Source organism: Melanotaenia boesemani, chromosome 11, assembly GCF_017639745.1.
Source record: "Melanotaenia boesemani isolate fMelBoe1 chromosome 11, fMelBoe1.pri, whole genome shotgun sequence".
Classification (NCBI taxonomy): domain Eukaryota; kingdom Metazoa; phylum Chordata; class Actinopteri; order Atheriniformes; family Melanotaeniidae; genus Melanotaenia; species Melanotaenia boesemani.
In genome coordinates, this window is record NC_055692.1 from 27,737,863 (window position 1) to 27,754,465 (window position 16,603).

Genomic DNA, 16,603 nt, shown 5'->3' on the forward strand with positions numbered 1-16,603 from the left:
GATCAATACTTTCTTAATCCAGCGCTCCAAGGCTGACCCTGGGTAATCAGCTGACTTCCCATGCTGCCTACAGGGGAGGTCAAGGGTCAAATGGCTGTATATATTTGATCCTGTGATCAGATCACTCTACTTGGTGATGTTTTCAGACACAGCTTGTGGGGTCAAGAGCAGTCACTTGATTTTATTTTATTTTTTATTTTTTTTTTCCCCCTGTAGTTAAATTTGTTGCTATACGAGCCAGATGAAACATAATATATTAACAGCAAGTCTCTAATGCCTTATTTTATTTTATTTTATTTTATTTTATCCCCTTCAGCTGCTATAACATCCAGAATTAAATGAAGTGTTCAAGTAATACTTCACTTTTTGCCACAAGGCTTGTGAGACTTTCAGATATCTCACTGATGTTTCAGGCCCAGAAGGAGGTCCCTCGATGGATTTAAGGTTCCATATCCACACCCCATCAGATTGGCCACAGATCCTACATCCCCACACCTCATCCCAGCATCTGCAGGAGGGAAATTGCAGGAGAAAATTGGTATTGTTCCACTAGTATCCACCACTGTTTTGGTCCTCAGCTATCTAAATGGGCCATTACCCCCTCTGTGTGCTGTGACTGCAGGAGGTCTGGGTTTGTCAGAACTCTCTTTTATTGTTAAGGTGCTGTCAGTCTACGGTTTCTAAGTTGAAATAATTTGAATCAACATGAAGATTTATGCATTTTCCGTTGTTGACCCATCTCTTTATTTACTTGAATAATGGATCGAGTAAGCAGCAGCTGCCTTACTGTTGTTATAATGTAATGGTCACTTCGTTGTTTTGTAAGTGTCAACATTGTTTTGGCCATGAATCACTTTATTTTTACAAACTTGAGTCAATAGAGATTTCCCTTAAAATTGTATTATCAACGCACAAACATTTATGTGCATATGTTTTTCTTTTCTGCTTTTATTTGTTTTGTTTATGGCTTTGTTTATTTTGAGAAGGAAGTGACAGTGACATTTAAATGCTAGCAGCTTTGGCAGTTCTTGTGTTGCTTATTTTTCTCTACATTTCCTGCAGCAAGTAAAGGGTTGCGATCAGTATTCAGGAAGACAGCGGCTGATGCCCTGCCAGCATGTGTGTAGCCAGGCTAGTTCCTCTTCTGTTCCTCTCTCTATCTCTGAGGCAGAATTCATGGCAGACTGTCCTCTGAGTGTGACAAGTGGAACTGTGTGATTAATTTGGCCAGTCGTTTTAATGTGCTCCGGGAGGTGCAACGCTTATTGTCTTCTCTTTACACGTCTATCGGAATGTGCCAGAGAAAATCTCCAGGAGAATCCAGACATCCATTCGTCCTTCTCTTTTTTCCTCCCTTCTTTCTCTCTTTTCAGCCTGCCTCATTTCAGGGCTGAGCTACAGGGTCATCATGGAGGCCAGCCCAGGTCGGGGCCTCTCTCCAACCACGGCCGCTGGCGGAATAAATCTCCAGTCTCTGAAGTGTTGAAAGCTGTGTAAATGTCAAACGCATTCGTCTGATGTGCAAGCTGGGGGAAGAAGGGCTCGGAGAGGAGGTGGGAAACTGGGAGGGCGGGCTGTGGATGAGCCATCCGCTGAAGATGGTCCCCTGTTACACTCTGTAGATGGCTGCTGCCAGGTGCAGATGTTGCTGCCTGCTCCCTGCCTCTGAAGAGCTAGCCATTTTTATTTTTTCTATATTCTTCAATTTTCTTGGCAGGGGCTTGGTTTTTCAACAGCTATGAGACACAAACCACCAGGGGCCTGGCTCCTGTCAGGCAGCTTAGTGAGCAGCACATCTCTCAGATTTTAACAACGTCCCCTCTGACCGCCAAACGTGCTGTTTAGGGAAGCTTTGCTTTGGGTGTGTGGTTTTACATTTTCACCATGTGGCTTTCTTGTACAGTCTTACTGGAAATTGTTTTCCTAGAGCAGATAGTTAAAGAGGCAGTGGATGCAAAATGACAAGGTCCTTTGGAAACCACATCTACGCACTCTCAAACATAGACCAATCTTGTACTTTTATTATATTCCTTTCTTTGACTGGACTAAATGTAATAGCCCAACAGGGCAGTCACATACAGTACCGACAAAATTGCTCTAACATTACTTCTATACGACCATCCCTTCATCTCTATAGCATCCCCCCAGCCTGTTGTTACTGTTTGGCTTCCCATTTCCACCTGCCTTTCTTCCCCCTGCTGTGCTGTGTCTCTGTCTGAGCCGTAGCTAGTATTCCTCTTTATGCTCTGCTGCAGTGCATGCTTCTTGTAAAGGGATAAGCACCATGCTGTGCTCTTTTGATATTATTTTTCCTCCTCGCCAGCTCCAGCCTTATGAGGCCTCATCTCTAGTGTCATGTCTACTGCTGCAACAACAAGGCCAAGCATGCACCCAGGGAATAGACAGAGCCTGTTGTTCATCTCCATCACCTAGGGTTTAAACTCATCCCTTGTAATAGAGTGGAGCCCACAACTGCTGTGAGATGGAAGTCATCCTTTTAGCTGCATGCCAAGAATACATTAACACCAATTTCCTGAGGATAGAGTAACAGATTTTGTCAGCTCTTAATGTAATTCTTAGATAGATCAAAAAAGAGAAAAAAAAACAGTATTTTAAATGTAATTCCTATTAGAAAAAACACCAGTGCATTTAAGGTAGAAATGTTTAATAAAAGGCTTGCAATGCAGCCTTAACTAGCAGTGGAAAAGTGTCTGGAAATTAATTTGTGTGGAGTTGGCATTCTGAATAGGGAAGAAAAAAAAAACACCACTTTATTTAAACTTTTGACGTCTATGATCTGGTGTTATCTTTGCTTGTGAAATGTAGGGGCATCATGGTAATTTCTAAAGAGCTTTCTAAGTCCATCAGATAAAAGAAAAAGAAAAATATGAGTCTGTCAAAATAATTTGAAGGTTTCCAATTGACCCTAAAAAAAAAAAGATATTCGTCTGTGATGAAAAGTAAATGACACAGATTTCAAGTAATATTATAAATCTCCAAAAAACCTGGAATCTGCAAGATCTGAGGGGATTCTTTCAACTGTTGTCAAAACTTTGTGTTCAAGAAAGAGATATTACCCAAATTTAACCTGCATGGGATGCAATGAAAAAGCAAGTAGAGAGGGATGGTTTTAATAGGCAAGTGTCATTAACCTGCGAATATTCATTCCAAAGAAAAATCTACTAACAAATTTGCTGATGTTTGTCACTCATAGCACTTTCGGCATATTCTCCATCTGATGGGTGTCTTGTTCTTTGTCTTATGTAAAAATATGTATGAACAGTACAGGCGAAAACATTTCCTGAAAATACTATGCTGCATCTGGCAATGTAAACCCTACAATAAACCCTCCCACAGGGTTAAGTCACATTATTTTTTTCCACCTAATGCTTCTGGCATCAAGAACTCCTGCTGTATCTCTTGTCTTAGAATAGTAGGATGAATCACTGTGCGTGGACAGCCATGCACACTTGCCCCCATTCTCATCTCCTGCGAGATCTTGGCCACTGAGCCCTTGTTCTGATCACTCTCGTTACTTAATTATAAATTTGGACCTACCACCCTCACAACAAAAGACCGCTGTGCTTCCATTGACCCAGCTCCCTCCTCATTGTCCCTTGCACTGACAGGGAGTCAAACAAAATAAAGAGGGTCCACTTAAATATGTTGCCACAGGGACTTAATTGACAGATTGAAGGCAGATTTTCACAGGGGGACCGTTTCTCCCTCTTTGTGGCTCTTTGCTTGAATTGCTTTGCTCCTCATGCATCCTGCTGTGAGGTCCAGCTGGACTGTCCTGATGCTCGATGCTCCTGTTTCCTTAGCTTCGCCATCTATTGTCTCGGGGTTGGGAATTACCCGCCAAAAGCATTTAGCAATAAATGAATGTAAGAAATGGAAGCAAGGGTCTTGTGAGTTGGATTTAACCTGAGGAATGTGGCAATAAATTTCAGACAAGCACAGTAAGGGTAATTGATTTTACCTGAACAACTTCTTTCAAACCTAAGGTGAAAGCAATTTCTGGCATCTGTGTTAGTTTAATAATGTTTTTATACATTTTTAAAAAGAATTTCTGTGGGTGAACGTAGCAGGGATGAAAGGCTAGGGGCCTACGTTATACTTTTCGTCTGTTTTTCAGCAGCAAGGTCTGACTTTTTTCTTTTATCCCTGCTCAAGATATTTGAGCCTGATCAACAGAACTTTTAAAGGTGAAATGACTTATTAAATTTTAAGTGTAAAAGACAAACCACTTCACTTCTTGACTGAATAGAGAGTGGTTTGGCCTTTGGCTGTGCTATACAAGGCATATATCAGAAAACAGCCTTTATTGTTACTCAGTTCCTTTATCCCTGTAGGACTCTTTCATTCAAATTAAAGACTAGCTTGTCACATGGCAGATTTGAAATACCACACTTAATAGGTACTGTGCTGGAGAATTCAAAGAACCTTCGCTGTCTGTGTCCTTGAGATGCTATCAACCAATTTTAAAGTACACTTAGAGCTAAATGACAAGCTGCAGCTGAATACATTGTTTAACAGGCTTTTCATAATAGAATCCTGTGTATAGTAGTATTTGTTTGGGGTTTTTTTTTTTTCCATCTTTTGCAAATTTACTGCATTGAGGTTTTTTGACAAAAACACCAGAATGGAGTTCTGTGAGGCTGTGCTTCTTTTGAAACTTGAAAAACTCTCTTGGACTGCCATACTCCTTTCCCTCCTCATCCTCTGCTGTTTACACTGAGAGCTCACAGTGAATGAGAGGTTGCACACAAAAATAACATCTGCACTGATTATACTTCTTGGGGGAGCCAAATGAATAATTCCTTACATTCCCTGTGTCTGTTTTCTGTTACAGTGTGACAGCGAGAGTGACATTGACGACAAGGTAAGACAATTTTTCCTGTGTTTATCCACAAACTACATGAAGTGGATGGAAGCTCTAAATAACTAAATTTGAGCCCTCAACTAAACAGAAAAGCTAGTCAGTGTTTTATTAGCCAAAAAAAGAGAAGGGTTAAGATACTGTGGAGCTCCCCAGGAGTGTTGATTCTTCACATCTTGCAGAGAGAGAGAAAATGACAAGTGAAATGTGGCTCAGGACAAAGCTAATTTTCATTGTCAGTCTTCCTTTTTGTGCAATAATACATGGTTACTTGTGGAGCATTTTAGACTCACATCTGTTTTACATCATCTTTGGCGCCAAGAAGATACATTCTTATTCTTGATCACATGTAGGTTTTTTTTGGGGGGGGGCTGTTTTTTGTTTGTTTGCTAAATTATACAGCATTTATTTGCCTTTGTTTTCCATTTGTCTTTTTACTTTTTGGATACAGTCATGGCTACCTTTCAGTTCATGCTCAAACTTCAGCTTCATCAACCAATAAACAGGGCTCGGTGGGAGGTAGGCTGGAGCAGTGATTGCCTCTGACAGATGGGCTTCCAGGTTACAAGCCCATATTGGCCTTCAACAAGAGACTGTTTTTCTGTTTAAACTTCTGCAGCTTTTTTCCCACTTTTTAATTTTTTTTTAAACTAGCTTATCTCAGTTTGCTTAAAGAAGTGCATACTATTTTAACAGTGTTGTGTGTCATCAAGTTATCCAGTTGGCAATTTGCCAGTTAAAGTCTATCAGTTTCACCTCTGTATTTGTTTGTTGGAGACTTAAAGGTGGTTGGCTGATGGCAGCCACCTGTTTACAAGATGAAATGCCATTTGGGAACTTCACACATCCTAAATCCTCCACAGTTTAGCAATTACCCCTTGGTAAACCAATGAGATAGCATGCCTAATCTTTTGTAAGCTTAGCATCCAGTTCTGCAGAAATGTCTGCAACTCTCCTTATAAATAATACATTGATAGCAAGCCCAATTTGCATTAACTGTAGCCTGGCAAGTCAATAGGCTTTTATCTCTTCATTGAAGTGAGAAGAAACTGAGGGCACTTGCTAGTTGACACGACACAGAGACATAGCAGGCCCGTCAGTTTCCATATGCCTCCTTGGCGCTGTTGGGGGTAGAGAGGGAGGTAAAATGGGTGAAAAACTCTGATGGGGCTGATGGTTGTGGGTCCTTGGTGGTTTCCTGTGGTGGGGTTCTGGGTTGCTCCGCGCTCTGTGTCGGCGGCTGTGGAGGTTGCATTAGGGGTCGCCTAGTGACTGTGGGGCGTGGCAGCTGGTGGGGCCTAGGGCGGTGGGCTTTGCCCTAGGAGCGAGGGTAGGGATGGGTGGGAGTGGGTGGTTGGGACTTCTGGGCTCGTGGGGCCCTCGGCCCTGGGCTATGGCTGCCCTGGATGGCTGGTGCTTGATGGCTGCTAATCTTGGCCCGCCGGCCTTGCCCCTTGACCGTCGTCTTTGCAGTGGGATGGCTTGGGTTCGTGCACTGGGTTTTCTGTTTATCTGGTGTCTGGGTCTGCTTCTAAACTCTGTAGAGGCATGGTTGCTTCTGTACAATCACACTCATCTTTGATCACTCCTCATTCCTAATACTCTGTATGCTGACACAGTCACTGAGTCGTCCTGTGGATTTATGCACTAGGGGCTACTTTTGTTTAGGTTTTTTTGTGTGTGTATCTGGTATATTTGTGTGTATCTACTTTGGTTGTTGTTGTAATACATCTTTTTTTTTTTTTTTTTTTTTTTTGGTTATATTTTTTAGGATCTCCCGATAATTGTCAGCTTAGTTTACCTGAAAAAGCTGTAGGAAATTCTCTGCTGCGTTTCTGCAGTGGTTTATTATGGTCAAAAGGAGCTGAGCCAAAAGGCAAAGCTCTCAATTTATCAGTCAATCTATGTTCCTACCCTCACCTATGGTCACAAGCTGTGGGTAGTGACCGAAAAAATGAGATCACTAAGACACATGGCCGAAATGAGTTTTCTCCGCAGGGTGGCCGTGCTCTCTCTTACAGATAGGGTGAGAAGCTCGGTAATCCAAGAGAAGCTCAGACTAGAGTCACTGCTCCTCCTCATCAAGAGGAGCCAGATGAGGTGGCTCAGGCATCTAGTTAGGATGCCCCCTGGACTCCTCCCTAATAAGGTGTTCTGGGCACCTCCCACTGGATGGAGACCCCAGAGAAGACCTAAGACATGCTGGAGGGAATCTCTCAGCTGACCTAGGAGTCTCTCATGATCCCCTTCAGAAGAGCTGGAAGAAGTGGCCTTGAGAAGGAAGTCTGGCTTCCCTGCTCAGGCAGCAATCCTTGTGCCGAAACTGAGCTGAGAAATTGTATGCAACACATTTTCACACTGAGATCATTCAAGGTTTCTCTTGAATGATCTCTTCCAGTTTTGCTCTCATTTCTTACTTTCTGTTCTCACTTCCAAAGTTTAACTTTCAAACATAGCTTTGCAAACCTTTCAGTTGTTGTCAGCTGTAAAGTTTCAGTGTTGCTGATTTTCTTTTTTTTTAAATGCACTGTTAAATTGCATAAATTAACCAAAGGAGCTAAATGTAAAGAACATTTGGAGAAGTTCCTATAGTAGTAATAACCTTTTCATTCTCTCAGCAACACATATTTCCATAATTAAAGTGATGGGAGTTGCAAATCATCCATATCAAATTACTGAGAATGGGGGAAAAAAAAAATCATTTGACAGGCCATCAACAAAGCAGAAGGAAAAAAACATGGGGAAAAAATTAGGTTTCATGAGGAGAAAGACAAGCACCGTCATTTTCAGTTGCCTGCATTCTGGATGGCTCGACAGTGATCATTTTCCACAACCTTTTGCTAAAACAGGTGCCAGTTCTTCTCTTTCTATCCAGTAAAAATAAAGACTCCTTTCATATCAGATTACCAGCCACCTGAACACCCACATTGTCAGGATTTCACAGATTAACTTAATTAGAATATTGCTTCCAGGTGTGCCTCCGGGTGCATTCAGTTACAGTGTATTTGAATAGCAGTGATGAGTTGCACAGCAGTTGGGTTATATTGCTGCATGTTGAGAAACTCGCTTCTACAAGAGCAATACTTAAAATAGTAGTGATGTGTTTCCAACAGTCAGACTTTAATTTTCTGGAGTTTGCCAGGTCACCTCCAGTTTGGCCCACTGATAAAACAGCTTTCACCAAAAAAGCAGTCATGTCTTGGTTTGGTGAAACCTATGATCTAAAATCTGAGATTACAAGATAGACAGTAGAAAGTATTCACCATATATTTAAAAGTTGTGGCCTTGACTTGAATTGCCTATAGAAATTATTTAAAATAAATAAGTACAATTTAAAAATAATATTAAATTAAATAAGATATAAATAAATAAGTATTTTTCATGTCTACGGATTGCAGGAACTCCCCACATAATGAAGCATATCTTGTGGAGACAGTTGTTTATCTGTTATTAAAGCAATGCTTGTGTCTTTAAACAGAGCAATGACAAATTTAGGTGCTTAGGAGACATTAACTGTCTCTTTGGTAAAAGCCCTTTGTAAAGAAACTGTTGTGGTGTGTTCAAAAACTCCTACTGTATACTCCTCTCACAAGGTAGTATTTTAAGCAGTTTCCAGTTTAGAAGTGGCCTAAACATTTTTAAAATTTTCTTAAAATTTGCATCCACTGTGCATCTACAGTATATGATGGATGCACAACAGTTATATGTACTAACTTGACAAAAGAGTGACGATGTTTAGAAGAAGAGTAGCCAAGGGTAAAGAAAACAAAAAAACTAAGATATTTCAGTCAGCTGTAACAGAAAAATTCGAATCCTAGGAGATGAATCAAGTTTTTCAATTCTGAAACTGCTGTCGCACATTGCTTTATGGGATATAGTATAGACTTATAGTTAAAGAAGCTTTTTTTTTTATTTTCATGACTACCAAGAAGGATGGAAATTACTTTAGTGGAGGAGTTATAACTTCTAAGTGAGTAGTAAACCATTAAATTATAAAATACACCATAGCAAAAAGAGAAGTTATTTTACAGGGACATTATGTAACATTTTATGTTGTTTACTGGACAAAATCAATGTCTGCATGTATATATGTGTTATCATTGGTGTATTATGACCGCCAGCTAATAACCTGACACATTCTTGTAAGAGAAGAATTTCATGTTTGTTTGTGCATAATGATGGGTAAGCCAGTAGATAAGCGCCATGACGGTCTGCCATCTTGAACCTACAGCCACTGGCAAGGGACAAATACCACCAATGCGGAATCCCTGCGAGCCAGCGCACAGACGCGGGAGGAGAAGATAAGCAGGAGTGGCTTACTACCCTGGCAAGTTGTGAAATCTGTTAAATTGTTATTCCCAAATATTCAGGACCATGCATATGCAGCAGCACATGGGAGCTGTTGCACCATCGCCAAGAAAGCAAAAAAGGCATTTAGAGGGCAGTATGACCAGATGATACAAAAAAGAGGATTGTGCTAGTCCCAGGTGGGAGGAGCTCAAGAAGGGGAAAGATTTTAAAAGGTGACAGTTGCCAGCTTTCTCATCAACAACTAAGTGAATGGTACTGCCTAAATTAGCCTAAAGCTAACTTCTTTCATTCGTATTTGTTAGACAATGTTGCTCATTGCCACTGGAAGCATAACAGTAGTTTCTGCTAAAATACACAAGCATCGATGGTACAGAAGTGTGTGTTTACATGGTTTAAGTCGCTTTTATAGTCGTGGTAAACACCGGCTAAAGCGGTAAAGCCGGACTAAAAGCTGGTGGGAAGTCTTTATAAGCTAGCTTTTATTGTGGCAAAAAGCCAGTGCTGTGTCGAGGCCAAGTTTTCCTTCTAAACACAGAGGAACGATATCTGACGGTTTAATGAGATGCAGTTTGCAATATTTATGAAATCACGAACCTCTTCACCTGAGTGAACACTCCATGAACTATCGGATGACATGCTTTTATCTGTGTTGTTGAGGCTTTTTTTTGTTGCAGTAGGTGCTTGAGAAAGTGAGGCGCTAGAATACACTATACATTAGAATGCAATACACGATTCCAGCGTTAGATGTAAGTCATTCCAACACAATGTCCTGCTCAAGTCTGTCAACTAACAAAAAAACGTTAATGTGACATTTCGAATTTGTGTTGCTCTTCACAGTCACAGCCCTCTACAATTCAGCTGGAATCATTTTCTTAAAGTCTGAACACATTAAACACAATGTTGTAGCCAAGTTTATGAAAAGTTTGTTGCACTGTGTGGCTTGAAATGTAAGATAATTAAAATTGTAGTGTGTTTCTGCTTTTAGTCAGTGAATGAAAAGTCAAACAAAACCATTTTTGAACCTCATGAGAGACAGGATAGCCAATTATTGGCTGCAAGAAGTTGTACATAGCTTATTCAGCTGATCATTATGCAAGTTGGCTGTTGGATAATTTCTGCATCATCATTTCACAAATACATGCAAATATTGATGACAGTGACTTCAGTGTTTCAGACCGATGTAGAAGAAACAACAGCAACTGCTTCTTCTGCACTATTTTCTACACATACAACTTGAATTTCTGGACATGCCTCTTCATCAAAATTCAAGTGCTTCATGAAAAATGTCTTTAATAAATGGTTCGGTTGTGTAACGGTGATATCTGCATGGTGTCACAAAGTGATTCAGTAATACAATGTGTGTTATATATCATGCCTGATAGTTATATGTTCAATATACTATTTGAATGTCTCTCATCAGTGTTCAACAAGATCAGTTAAATGGATTTACTTGGCAAGATATTAACACGCCTACAATTCATTTTTTCCTCTTCATATTCCGTTATTTGACATTTACATCATATAGTTAACTGAAATGAACCTCTTAAGCCTTAGCTACAGGTTTCACAATGACTTTCATTACAGCAGATATTCAAAATGTCTTTTCAAAGTAACACTGAAAATCCCTCTCCATCCCTTTTTGTTCCACCTGTAATCTATGAACCAGCTAAACTTGCCAACCTCTGACTGCTCCAAATCAATTCATTTTCTTTCATTGGTGACGCAGAGATAGAAATAAAATGGGATTTATCCTCACTCAATTTGTTCATGCACTCTTGTGTCATTCTATGTTCATGAGGTACCACTTCTCCATCCTTTCTGACTTCTCCAATTTCCTCTGCTGTCTTCTCTTATGCACTGGCTATCTGTCCATATGTGAAACAACAGCAGTTCAGTGTCCCATACCATGGCCGCTGCAGAGGGCATCCAAGTTGAATAATTCTGTTTGAATGATAGAACGTATCTGCCTCAGAGGGAGTCCCAAAAGATCATTACCATGTGCCATCTATAAGTGCTTTTTTAGCTCTGCTGTAGTCATTTTTCAGGGCAGCACAGAGATTCTGATTGACATATTAATTCCTCCTCTACCTCCTTATCTTTCTCCAGGTTTCCGAATGAATGCCATATCACCAAATCCGAGCGCCTTTACTGACTTATCAGTAATGGCTTGTCAACTAGTGGTATCTTCCCAGTTGAAATATATTTTGGTATGCTTTGTAAAGCTAGCAGGACACCAGCAATGTTGGAGGGGGGAGGAGTCTGTTGACATTTGAATATACTCGTTAACACAACACTTACCATAACCTCTAATCTTTTTTTACAGATCTTATCTCCATTTTGTATCTGCTCATTTTTTATTCATCGTCATCTCCATAGCTGGTATTGCCAGTGTTTCTTACTGCTTCTCCTCCACCGCCCTCTTCATAAAGGGAAATGCGAACACTAATATATATTCATGTACTAGAGGTTTGGTCCCCCTCCTACACACCCCTTCCCAAACCCCTGCTGCTTTGTGGGATTCAGACTGGTCTCTTAGAGTCATCATATTCTATAACAAACAGGCCACCCACCAGGCCGCTGACAACCTTAACATTTTTTTATGGACAGAAAAAAATGGATCGGCTTAATGTTTCGACACAAGTGATCATCCGTCCTCATCTCTTTAATGAAATTAGATTAAGTGCACCTGGGAAAGAGCTGAGAAAGCAGAATGCCTCACCACCTCCTTTAATCTAAAACCAATTTGCCAGTAATATTCCTTTCCCCCCAGCTTGGGATTCGTCTGCCCTGATTCAAAATGGAGGAGGAACGAGATGAGACCAGAGCTGACTGGTTGCATTCAGCTCCCCACAGGCACTGTGAAATTAGAACTGACACCAGCAACACAGGCCTTAATATGGAGATGTCATTTTTCTCCTCTTGCCTTTGTCTTTTTCCCACCCTCTTTTCTTCCCTCTTTCATTTTTTCTCTTATTCCTTTTATAGAAAAAGGGCAGAATATCAGAAGTCTTACAAATGGAAATATCAATCACCCCCACTATAATTTCAGCAATATTTGGAAATAAATGCTAAGATTAGAATTATGAAGAAACTAATGAAGACTTCTAGCTATGTAAATTGGCTAAAAATAAGCACGCTATCTATCAGGTGGTCCTATGACATTTTTCTCATCTAGATTATCACGATAAACCTGCAAACACTTATCGCTTTGATTTATATTAGGTTGTTTGCAGCATGGTCTCATATATGGTGAGCTCCAACTCTTGTGTGCTCAACTGGCTAATTTCTTTTCTTTTTTTTTTTTTTTTTTCTTTGTGTGGTTTTCAAGAAGTGCATCTGTTGTACATTTAGCGCACAAGCATGTGGTGATCAGGGAGCACATTTGGATTTGCCTCTAAAGTGAAGGGGGGGGGGGGGGGGGGGGGGTGCCCTTATGTGTGCGTGCATGTATGTGTGTGCACATGGTCTGAGGCAAGTGGGTATAAGGCTGTGCTTAGCAGTGAAAACCAGCCCCAGTGCATGTTGGGAATAAGAGGCATGATGACAGAGAAAGACTCTGAGCTTCTGCAGGGCCAGCCAGCAGACACAGTCAACTGACATCAGCAAAGACAGCTTGTCAGTAGCAGTGCATGTCATACAGGAAAGGAGGGACAGTCAACATGGCCATGGTGTCATTGATGTGGCATGCAGTACCAGATTCTCTCTTAAAGGTTAGCACCGATGTTGGCATTGCAGATGAAAATAGAAGGATTTTGGCAAGCAAAACCATGCCAGCCACTCAGAACAATGGAGGTGTGAAAACGCAACATGGCATCAATACTGTAATCTTCTTTCACTTACTGCCTCTGCTCAGGGAGGCTGTTTGTTTTGGCACAGTCTTTATAGAACACCCCTTTGTTCTGTTAAAATCATAACTCAGTTACTACCCCTCTGTTTTTACTCCACTAACTCTTTGAGAAAATCCTCTCACCACTCGGCAATGTTCAACAGCTTGTGATCATTGTTATTGAGGGAGTTATTGCTGCCTCAATGAGCACAAGGTTTTGGTGTAGGTTTTTCCTCAATGTGAAGTAGATCCATTGTTCAAGGTGTTTTTTTCACACACTGTTTTACCCACCTGAGAGCCTTTGCCTCTGTAATAGAAGAGATGTCAGCAATGGCCAGGTGAAACGCCTGATTGGACAATTTTCTGCTAGAGATCTCCTTAGTTCAATGATACGGCGATAGAGAAATCACGTCACGCTATATGAAAGGAGACAAGCTGTGAGGTTTTACACCAGATGTGGTGCCTCATTGCATCTAACTGCTAATGCATCTGCAGAGCATCATTTCAATCTTGGAAAACAGTTACACATGTGCAGCTGCTTTATTTTTAGTCACCAAGTCATTTTTTATGTTCCTTCAAACTAAAAATACTCATCAGCTGTTATTCATAAATACATTTATCTAAGTTAACAATGTTAAAATAAATAAAATGACTGTAATCTAAAGAGGGTTGCAGCTTTTATTGGTAGCATAATTTTATCTTCCAACATAATCTAATTACTGAACATAATATCAAACCTAAAACCTACATAATGCAGTTAATTTAGCTCAAGTCTTTTTTTTTTTTTTTTTTGGATAGTAGGTCTTGAATGAAGCTCTGTTGCAGTTAATGCACACCCACTTAATATTAAGTGAAGCATAACAGGTCATGACGGCAGGAAATTAAATGCATTTGTGTGGCACAACATTAAACATGCAGACAAACAGACTTCCCCCATGTCAAAATGTGTGTCCACTACTCTCGAAACCAGGTCAGCTCAACATTCATTGTTCTTTAAATGACCTGTTTGAATAACAATCCAAGAACTATATACATTCTTCCACATGAGTAATAAAAGTAAAATTGACTCCATATTGAGTACAGATGTTCTGTGGAAAGGAAAAAGACACAAATGTTTTTTTGGTGGGGGATATAAGATTTGAGCATTTCTGATCGTGCATAAACACAATGCTTAAGTGGGGTTTTATTCAATAAACATGGCTGGACTGTAATTACTTACACATTTCTTTTGGCTGGAAATCCAAAACAGACTTTGTGTGCATTAGAGTTGGCGCACCAAGACTCATGTCTGTCCCTGCCTTGGCCTGTCTACACAAGACTTCTTAATGCAATAGGACTGGCTTTTCCTCCAAAACAAATGGCATATGCAATCAGGGATAAATATAGAATTCCCTTGTTGTAATTAGGAATCTGTGCCATCATGGATAATATTTCCCTGAAGAAGTGTTGCTTCCACTTTGGCTAGAAATACATTAGTAAATTGAGTGTAGGTCCACTGTGGCTAAGAAAAGAATGTTTAGAGAGCCTCAATTCCCTTTTCAGACAAAGCGGCCAGTCAGCACCATGGTGTGCCAGCCATATTTTTTGGTAGAAATCTTATAAGAAATATCAACACACATTAATCATGAAGTCACAGATCATAGTTATTTCTTGAGGTTCTTTATTTTGTATCCAGTTACGAAATATTCTATACTGAGGCCAAGTTTCACAACCTTGCATCTTTATGGAGAGAATCATCTGCTGCCCTCATAAAAGTGATGATGGACAATAAAGGAAGTGAGCAATGAGCCTCTCTCCCACCCACAAAGAGAAACATAGTCCATCTTTTTTTGCTAACCACTTCAGCATCTCCATGTAAATGTAAACACCCAAATGCCTGTGGATGTGCTGGAGACTGCCAGACCTCAAGCCCTGCAGGTCCTCACGTCACTTGGGCTTTGGAAGAAACGTTCTGTGGGTAAATGTGTATGTGATGTGGAAAGCCGAGAACCCTGTAGAGTACGCTGAGATCAGGCCCAAACACACAGAGGGGCCAGCTGCCTTCAATTAAACTGTAAACCTCAGCCATTGCAGTCCCTGATGCACACAACCAGCGTGCTTTGATCTGCGCCAGCCAGGGGAAAAGGTACGGGAGCTTTAAGGATTACAGGAAAAAAGCAATTATTGTATCCTGCATAAAAGTTAACAGGGATTTTTAGGCTCACGGGCAGAAGGAGGTAGATGTTAATGATGGCTGTCACTCATGTTCATTTGCCAGTTATTTTCCCTTCTCCCAATCATTTTGGTTAGTTTTAACTAATGAGCACACCTGGCCTCTCCCCCAAATTAACTGCGGAACACTCTTGTTGTAGTTTCTATGTGCTCCGAAGACCATTTTTGAATTGTGCTGGGCAAATGGGCACAACTGCCGATGAAATGCTTGTCACTTTCAGCATGATACAGAATAGGTATAAAAGCTCCTGGATATGTATGAGGTTTGTTGACGGAGACAAAAAAACAACAACATTAAAATGGTCCCCATGCCAAGCACCTCAGACGCAGGCGGCATGGGCATCCATTAAATTAATTTGACTTCATTAGTGAAAACCTGCTAGGCCTGGTGTGCCCACAGAGATGGCAGAGGGTGGGAGGTAGGGGGGTGGTGGTTGAGTGGCATCAGCCGCTGTGCTCTGAGGAGAATGAACACATGGCTCTGACAGGCGGAATATGGCCCCAGTTCTTACACCGGGATGGCTGCCAAACAATGGCAACATGCGTCACTGGCTTTAGGGGAGCTCAATCAACACCCGGTCGGAGCATTAATGCCATGCGTGCCGTACCACATCAGTAAGGAGGCCGTGGGTCGCTGGACAGCCTGTAAGTCAAGCATGTGCACACGGTCAATGTGAGTGATATGATACAGACACTGCCATTGTTCGAGCCACTGTCATCACTTCTGTGTCTGTGGCCAAAATCTTTCATAATTGTGTTACAAAGTTCATCTTTATTTTCTGTTAGGGAGGCTAACAGGCTATATGTTCTTTTATGTTTGTTTTCGTAGCTTTTGGCATACAATTGATAGTTGCATTTCAGGTGTATATACTTGCAAACAGTCCAATAATGTTGCTGCGTTTGAATACCTTTGCTTTTGTCATTGACAAGGCTGAAATCCTGCATACAAGTTTATGCTGCAAAAAGATTTTTTCACTTCTAATAGGATTGACTTGAAAGAGAAATATGTATTTGAGCTGATGGACAAGGTATTGAAAATAAATTGTTTCATTTAGTAGCAAAATTTAAAAAAAAATACCGAATCAACATTGGTCATCAGAGCGATTGCACGTTATGTGCTTTGCTTAGCAGTACCTAAATAGCATTTCTGACATACAACCTCAAGCTTTCTCTGGTAACCTCTAGGAAAGCACTGCAGCTTCTTGATCTGACCTGAGCTCTGCTGGCAGTGGTGCACCTAATAAATGCATAAGTGTGGAAATAAATAAATAATGGGAGGCATTAAGTCCAGATAGGACTAGAAGGTAGCCTGAGGGTGGTAAGTGTTCTGCCTGACAGCAGCAAACACTTTGATCAGAGCGCCCCGTCTGAAG

The 16,603-nt window shown here is 40.8% G+C and overlaps 1 protein-coding gene across 10 annotated transcripts in view; it reads left to right on the forward strand.

Annotated features, from left to right (window-relative positions):
* The window catches only part of fbrsl1 (fibrosin-like 1), a 270,860-nt gene that overhangs the window by 179,651 nt on the left and 74,606 nt on the right, over positions 1–16,603 (forward strand). For 7 of the 10 annotated variants that reach the window (XM_042000414.1, XM_042000415.1, XM_042000417.1 and 4 more), the window contains 2 exons: positions 4,856–4,885; positions 9,114–9,209. In XM_042000414.1, coding sequence (XP_041856348.1) covers positions 4,856–4,885; positions 9,114–9,209 — 126 coding nt within the window. The remainder of the gene's footprint in view (positions 1–4,855; positions 4,886–9,113; positions 9,210–16,603) is intronic. The other 3 variants (XM_042000422.1, XM_042000423.1, XM_042000424.1) reach the window with 1 other exon arrangement.